The sequence below is a fragment of the Pungitius pungitius genome, chromosome 6 (genome assembly GCF_949316345.1).
Source record: "Pungitius pungitius chromosome 6, fPunPun2.1, whole genome shotgun sequence".
NCBI lineage: Eukaryota > Metazoa > Chordata > Actinopteri > Perciformes > Gasterosteidae > Pungitius > Pungitius pungitius.
Window position 1 is genome coordinate 14,034,906 of NC_084905.1, and position 8,073 is coordinate 14,042,978.

An 8,073-nucleotide genomic window follows, 5' to 3' on the forward strand; every position below is an offset into this window, starting at 1 on the left:
AGAAGGACTTGTCTCATTAACATATAATGAGACCAGTCATTACACGACTTGTGATTGGATGGACACAATTTGTAATCTTCCGAGTCAAACAATAGCAACACAAATCCAAAATGAATTTACCGAAGGGAGCTCTTCGTAATGCACAACATAATGTATGTTGTACATTATGCCAACAACTTATCAGCACCTTGCGTACAAAGTTGCCAAACATACTTCATCATGGGAACTACAGGTATATCTGTATAAGATCATATAAAGTATTTTAGTGTGGTGTAATAAACTTTGAAATTCAAGAAAAATTCATGTTTTTTTTAACGCCTCCTTGGTCAACCATTTAAGGAATGTTAGTACTAGAATCAAAGTTGCAATAATCCTACACTTGTGAAAAGTTTAAATTGAAGTGGTTACATTTTAGATGCGAAGATAAGAAAAAATGTTTTACCTACTTCATATAATTCTGGAGACATAACAGAAATGCATCAAAATGCTTTTGTCAAAATTATCTTTATTTGTGCAACACTAGTAACATTGACATCATTTAAAAACTGGTGAGAAAATAGTTGTCTCATCTATAACCTTTATTTAAGAAACTTTTAACCAACTGTCAAATCCCTTAATCAACCATTAAATGAGCTCATTTATTTAATTGCATGTTATTGCCAAATCAAAATTAACGGTGTAATGTTATACCAAAGATGATGAGTAACACAAATAAAAAAGTAAATCACATTTAAAACGTATTAATCAACTTGAAACTCTTCGTCTACAACTCCATAAAGAAAGAAATCTATCCTGGACAATTGTTTGTTACATTTGTTCCCCACTGAGTGTGTTTCTTTTAAATTGACTTACAATTTAATTATTTTATTAATCAACCTGAAATAAAATAACGTCCTTTATTATGTATTACGTACAGTCGATTATTGTAGTTAACACTGTGTTTATGTTATATGAAAAATGGATGATCCAATGTCACGCCAATGTGACTTAGACTTGCAGTATAAACCCAAAATTAGGGTAATGTATGTGCTCATAATCAGAGAAGTGTGTACAGTATTCTTTAATGTTTCTCTTTTTTAACTTTTTTGTAAATAAAATGTTAAATATTTAATACCAGTTATGTGTCATTTGATGTTCGCTTGATGTCGTCCTTACATCTTTGCGTGTTGAACTACACACATATTGTGTAACCAATAATAAACTTCCGCAAGCACGAAAAAGGCCTCCTGTTAGATCAGCAATGATAAGCTGGTTCTAAAGAAGAAACATCCGTTGGCTTGTTGAAAGGGATCAAGTAATTACATTACCTCCACCGCACGCTGGCCACAGCGGGAGGAATACAGACAAGATAAAAAGTGCGGATTGAACTTTTAACTCTGGTTCAATGTTTTGCTTTGTCTGTCAGAGATGGGAAAGAAAAGGGGAAAAAAGTCGACAGGAAAAGCAGTCTGAGGTTTTAGAGGGTGAATGTTGTACAACAACAACAGCTTTCTGTTGGTGGTTAGATCACATCCGCCCTGTGCAACTACTCCTGGCTGCTGGGGTCGGGATATTCGGTCCTGATCGAGTGCTTCCTCTTCCTCCCGCCTCAGTAAAGTCGTTTCTCGTAACTAAGCATGAAAAAGAAACAAACGAGTATAAGTGTATACTCTGTTTGGATCATATTTGCCTGGTATAAAAGCAATATTGAATGGACATAAATGAACAAAAGAAGAAGATGTGTGATAGGGGGGTGTGATAACCACATGGTTGTACTTACATGGCACAAAAGAATATCTAATGTGACAGCGTGGGTAAGAAAAGAGGAAGAGAGAACACACATTTGGATGCTGCTAATAAAAAATCCATTCCATTGTAAAAGGTTCCTTTCAAATGTTTCTGAATACAAGAGAAGGGGACACACATCGTTAACTCCATAACTAACGTAATGTATCGCTGTCCCCAAATTATTCTACCAGCAGACAGGGAACCACAGAAAAGAGACACACAGAGTAAGAACGCGCTGCAGAGGATCAGGGGTCAGAGGTCAGACTCACGAGTGGAGGCCGTGGACTCCTCCCTCCATCTGAGCAGACATGGTTCTTTTCTCAAACTTCAGCTCTCCAGAGTACATCATCGACCTGGTGCAAAGATAGCTCATATATAATATACATATATAAAATCACCTTTGCACACACACACACGCACAAGCAATTCCACTCTTACCGTAAAATGGATAAACTCTTGGCTCCTATGTCCTGACAGCCATGTTGGATGCCAGCTATGAGGTAGGGGACAAACTTATGTATGGAACCTTTATCTTGCACTGACCCCGAGACACCTTGAGCGACCTTCAGCTTATCTCCCTCACTGGATTCACAAACACAATTCAATACAGGGTAATATATGATATATATTAGTGTGTCATTGTCACATACTATGGCTATGCAAGACCTTTGTGAACCTAACCTCTTACCTGAAGTAGCGTTTCTGACTGTTATTTTTCTCCATGGCATCCAAAGAGCCCATTCCTCTGTACTTTTTCAGACGTACACCATCTGAAAAGAAATACTCCCCTGGAGCTTCAGTGGTTGCCGCGAGCAAAGACCCCATCATCACTAAGGACAAAAATATAGGATGCTGTTTTGTGTATTACTAAGGACAACAGGCAAGGACAAAAGTGTGCTCAAGGACATTGAATGCTCTCTGAATGACGGTATTCACCAAAAAATAAGACTTGAAGAAATAGTGGTACACACAGGATGAAAGAATACTTATCTACCAGTTGAAGCTCCCAGGGCCAGAGCCTTCACCACATGCCCAACAGTCTGAATGCCTCCATCGGCAATTACTGGTACTCCAAAACGCCGCGCATACTCTGCAACCTTGTACACCGATGTGCCTTGGGGCCGTCCACATGCCATCACTGAGGAACAAGAGCGTAAACTTGTATCACAAACTCGTCTTTGTTTGATCAGTTTTATCTTAAACACAATGTTCTTTACAGTACTGCACATTTCAACATACCTTCCTGGGTGATACAGATGGAGCCACAGCCCATGCCCACCCTCAGGGCATCCACCCCAGCATCAATGAGGTTTTTGGCCTGAGCAGCTGTCACCACTAGAGGGGGACAGAGATACAGATAAGAGCTTAGTGTGGGAGACAAGGGTAAAAAAGGTAATACAGTAAAAGGTACAAGGCGTATCCACCGCACAAATGCAGAAGAACACAACGAGAGCTCACCATTTCCTCCAACTACCTGTAGTTCGGGATATTTCTGCTTGATGTAGTTTATCATATTGATTTGATACACTGAGTTTCCTTGCGAGGAATCCTGTTGAAATTAGACAGCTTCAATGAGAGATAAAAAAACTACTTTATCTCTTAATCAAACAACAAGAGATGAATTAAGGAAGTGAAATGTAATAAAATCAACAACAAACCCCCAAAGCTTCTATATTCATCCCATTCATCCCTATATCAACACATGACATGCCATTGGAATCTAATCACAAATCTGAAAAAGCTCAATCTGACCCGCAAAAAAACCTACCAAGACAACCACATCCACCCCAGCCTGCATGAGAAGGTCCAGTCTGTTCTTGTCGTCCTCTCTTGTACCGATCGCAGCTCCACACAGCAACTGTTTGCGGGAATCCTTGGAGGCCAGAGGATAATCTCTGTTCTTCTTCAAGTCAGTCCTCGCTATGATGGCGACGAGCTCATCGCTGTCATTTACAATGGGGAGCTTTCCTACAAGAGGCAGAGTGTTAAGAAGAAAGACAAAAGCCCTGCCGTCTGTCCAAGTACTGGTTGCACAACACACATTTACCTTTTTTGCTACGTTGCAGTATATCGTTAGCCTCTTTTAGTGTGACTCCAGCGGGTGCAACAACTAAATCTTCCCTTTTTGTCATTGCCTGAATCAAAAGAGTCCAGAGCATGTATATTAATATACCACCCATTCATTTAGCAGCATATGATTGATATACACAGTAAGTATATATATACTGTTAATATTTATATATATTTATATAGTGTTCTCACACACATGCACACAATAGCTATATGTATATCCACCTCCTCCAGAGGTCTGTCATGGTCCTTCTCAGACAGAAAGTCTATGTCTCTGGAGGTGACAATGCCGACCAGCTTGCTGCCCATCTTGCCAGTCTCTGTTACGGGAATCCCAGAGAAACCGTGGCGTGTTTTTGCCTCAAATACGTCCCCCACTGTGTGTCGGGGACTCATCACCACCGGATCTGTAATAAAGCCCTGCTCAAATTTCTTGCAAGAACAAAAAAAAAAACAAGTGTTGAATGATTAGAGGCCATTCTGTGTATACTGATTCCATCTTATTGGGAAAGAGGGTTGTCGAGGGTGATACAGAGTCACCATTGACTAAAGTCAACTTAAGGTTATTATTATGTGTTACCTTGACTTTGCGCACCTCGTTGGCCTGGAATTCAGGAGTACAGTTGTGATGAATTATTCCAATCCCACCCATCAACTGAGAGTCAATCAGAGACACCAGAGGAAATAATTAACTGATGCGATAATGCTAAAAAGTTTTCCAGGGCAGTCAGTGATCAGTGTGCACTTGAAGCAGGATAACGTTAAACCTAGTGAGCAGTCTGTTGTGGTTCGAGCGCTGTGTGTGCGTTTGTAAAGTGCTGCAGGATTTTAACTCACTGCCATGGAGATGGCCATGAATGACTCTGTGACTGTATCCATGGGAGATGAAATAAGCGGTGTCTTCAGGGTTATCTTCCGCGTCAGCGCAGAGGTTAGATCCTAAAAATTGGTGTGCATAAACGGAAATTTTTAAATAGAAAGTTTATGATCTTAAAATACATGCAAACACTACATCTAGAATACTGATGACATGATTTTCTACAAATATCGTCCCCTCAGTGTTGCAGATGCAACCCATTTAACCGTTAACCAAATGTTAAGGCTGGTTCTTATTTTGCATCAAATTAAACTGTAAGCAGTTTGGGCAGATTAGAGGGTGACTTCACCTGCTGAGTGTTAGATGATGCAAGTGTACATCTGTTTTGAACACCTGCTATCTAGCAACAACCCATGTGACTCAGGCATGACATTAATGTAATGTCCCAGAAGAGCTTGCAAAGACAAAAAGGAAGCAAGCCAAGCAAAGCACCTTGTGCTCAATGGAACATAATACAGAGTTATGGAGGAATTGCAAAGGTTAATGCACAAGTCTATGGAAGTGAATTATTTGTTTATTCTTTTATTTAAACCTTTATTTAACCAGCAAAGTCCCATTGAGATTAAACTATTAAACTCTATTTTTCAAGGGAGGCCTTGCCAAGACAGTCAGCAACATCAAAGAAACTGAAAGTTTAAGAGATAGTGACATAACCGGCATAATTTAAATAAAACATACACACCTAATGTTTGAGGATATTGTTTAAGTTGTATCAGTTATTTAAGTTTTTACATCTTTTTGCAATATTCCATGATGAGAACACAAGAAAGAAGTTTTTTTTACGGGTATATGAAACACTGGTAAAGTTTTATTGAGGTCAAGAAAATGTTTGTGGCCCAAAAGAATAACACAACAGAAGTGTAACCATTTAGGTTTGTCCAAAGAATATGAAAAATATATATTGTAAACCAGAGTGAAGTATGCAGTTTGTGGATTGAGATATGTTGTTTAATGGTACTTACCACCTCATCAGAAGTAAAATCTATGAAACCAGGAAGGATCAAGAAGTCACTAAAAAGGGAAATAAAACCGACACATTTTGGAACTGACAATGATGGACTAATCAATAATCAAGAACATTCAATACTACTCGTAACAATCACTATAAACAAGGATCACGCAGCTTTGATTGTGTGTGTGAATTGTGCAGCGCAAATCATATTCCTGCAAAGCAGCAGTTTATTAAACTTTGCTGACAGTGAGCAAATTTAATCTGTCAGCCTTTCAGCCGCTGCAACAGCCTCCATTAAGGAACCCACACCGACACTCATTAACACGCTGATACGTGCACAAACTCTCACACACTGCTTTTAAGGCCTGTGACCCCACTCAGAGTCATCCTTGAAAGTAGAATTACTCATTATAATCCTCCGTATAAAACCCAAGCAGATGTGTCACCGCTAATGGAAGACATTGCATAACGTGTGTTTCTATACGTGACCGTGCACCTGTGTTGTTGTGGCAACCATAACACCTGCCAGTTGCTGTGGTTTTCGAGTTGTTTTTAGCATATATCTTACTTGTATGTTAGTCCATCACCGATAGAAAAGAGTTGCTGTGCTGTTAATCCATCTTCAGGAACATAACCCGTGCCTCCACTGATCAAGTAGTCTGCCATGCTAAAATGGAAAAACGCACACAACATTGAACTGAAAATACTAAATTGTTCTTACATATCATTTTACAAAAGCAAGTGCACGTTTGTTTAGTCTGGATATGTCCACCCCTTGTCAAAGACGTGCATGTTGTCTCTTTCTTGACCTCTGTTTGTTAAACACACGCTGCAGATCCTATTACAAATGTTGGAGCGGAGACAGGAAGTGCTAACTAAAGCAATCCGGTCTTGTCTTTGGATATACTTTCAATACACCCGTGACGGCAGTGAGGTAGGTAAGAGGATTGGCCTTTAACGGGCCTTTGAAAGCACACAACCGCCTCTGGTTGCTGTCCCGACCTTACAGCGTACGCAGCTGGGTGATGGGCTGAGCAGGGGTATAGACTGACCTCTCTGGCTCATATCCAGCTTGGATACGAGTTGCACTGTATCGCTGGGCTGCGGTCTCATGCCCATGTCCGTGTGGCGCCGAGGGGGCGAGGTAGCCGCAGGGTTGAGTCGGTTCCCCATCTCTGTTCGCGCCGCGCTGCCGTGCCGGCTCCGTGTCCCCTACGATCCTCCGGTAGTCGATTTGGTAAGTGTCCTTTCCCCCGTCTCCAAACTGGTCATAACCATGACCCTCCATCTCTAAGAAATCCAGGACTACGACCTCCACAGGGCCCCACCACCTTTCTAAGAGACACACACACACACACACACACACACAACACACTGTTCAAGCACTTCTTACGTGTTTCATTCACACAGAAATAGTCACAGTTTTCACACACAGCAACAAATTGCTGTCCAGTTAAAAGCCTTAATAAACACCCATTACTTTAAGTGCATCTTCACACAAACACCCTTCAGACACACCTGACATGGGATGAAGCTGTCTGGCCATCTGTTCTGCGGCCAGAGCAGCAGTTTAAGTACTATGAGATTTCACAAACTAATTAAATAAATTATTTAAAACAGATCTCTGGAGTTTGAAGCCCGGTTGGCCTACGCACAGTTTTCAGCCAACCTGTTGACGTCGTCGACTATCTTCGGCACACCAAATTTAGAAATCCATGACAACCCCCAGCCGGAGGCATGAGACGCCGCTGGGGCGGACGGGCGAGTCTTTCCGTCTCCTCTGGAGGCCCAGAAAGCTGAGGCGCCCGGTTATCCGCGTAGCTTCCCTCCACTCCACTCTCCCAGTGCCTGCTGAGCTTAACTCTGTTTCTGACAGTAGCAGACGTCACTCTCCCACAAAGAGGATTGGGAGCATTAATACGGCGGGGTGGGGTGAGACGGGTGAGTAGGCTGGAGCGAGGCAGTAGGTCTGAGGAAGAGAAGGATCCCACTCGGGCATACTTTTCCCTGAGAGGATTTAGCAAAGTGTAGACGTGGGACAAAGCTCAAGGAGACAGAGAAGTGAAGGAGACAAAGGTCAAATCCCAGAATGCTATTGGGACAGACGGACAGAAACAGTTCAGAAACAGTGACAAATACAAGTGTACTGTCGCACAGAGTTCACAGTGGATGTAGTGAACAACAAACCATCAGAGTGAGATAGGAGAGCAACTTTGTTGATCGGGATGCCCTCGACACCATCATCTGCAGGTGACTGACTGACTGCTTGTGACAGTTACTGAGGGATTGAACCAGGAAAGCCTCTTACCCTCTCTCTCCCTCTCTGTCTGTCTCCCTCCCACAGGAAACAAGCAACACCCCCTCTACATAATAATAATGGCATGGTCATTTAACCACATGACCTTCA

At 41.6% G+C, this 8,073-nt stretch overlaps 1 protein-coding gene across 5 annotated transcripts; it reads right to left on the bottom strand.

Annotated features, from left to right (window-relative positions):
• Positions 1-366: 366 nt before the first annotated feature.
• On the bottom strand, positions 367-7,909 carry impdh1a (IMP (inosine 5'-monophosphate) dehydrogenase 1a). 5 transcript variants are annotated; one of them, XM_037451534.2, is made up of 17 exons: positions 7,336-7,909; positions 6,719-6,997; positions 6,235-6,333; positions 5,677-5,725; positions 4,675-4,776; positions 4,418-4,492; positions 4,063-4,269; positions 3,815-3,902; positions 3,536-3,735; positions 3,226-3,316; positions 3,007-3,102; positions 2,762-2,905; positions 2,456-2,597; positions 2,206-2,349; positions 2,037-2,120; positions 1,760-1,776; positions 367-1,610 (listed from the first exon to the last, which is right to left on the bottom strand). In XM_037451534.2, exons 2-17 carry the CDS (start codon positions 6,952-6,954, stop codon positions 1,507-1,509), a joined length of 1,878 nt encoding a protein of 625 aa, XP_037307431.1. In that variant the 5' UTR covers positions 6,955-6,997; positions 7,336-7,909; the 3' UTR covers positions 367-1,506. The 5 variants fall into 5 exon arrangements, with proteins under 5 accessions (XP_037307431.1, XP_037307428.1, XP_037307430.1 ...); XM_037451531.2 differs by having other exon boundaries at positions 6,719-7,001; XM_037451533.2 differs by having other exon boundaries at positions 7,322-7,909.
• Positions 7,910-8,073: the final 164 nt, after the last annotated feature.

What these genes read in the sequence shown, in the direction of transcription:
- impdh1a (XM_037451534.2), bottom strand. Translation starts at nt 6,954, where the DNA reads ATGGAGGGTCATGGTTATGACCAGTTTGGAGACGGGGGAAAGGACACT. An exon ending in GGTGATGGACTAACATACAA is followed by an intron (nt 5,726 to 6,234) that starts GTAAGATATATG and finishes TTCCCTTTTTAG; the next exon opens with TGACTTCTTGATCCTTCCTG. An exon ending in CATCTGTATCACCCAGGAAG is followed by an intron (nt 2,906 to 3,006) that starts GTATGTTGAAAT and finishes CTTGTTCCTCAG; the next exon opens with TGATGGCATGTGGACGGCCC.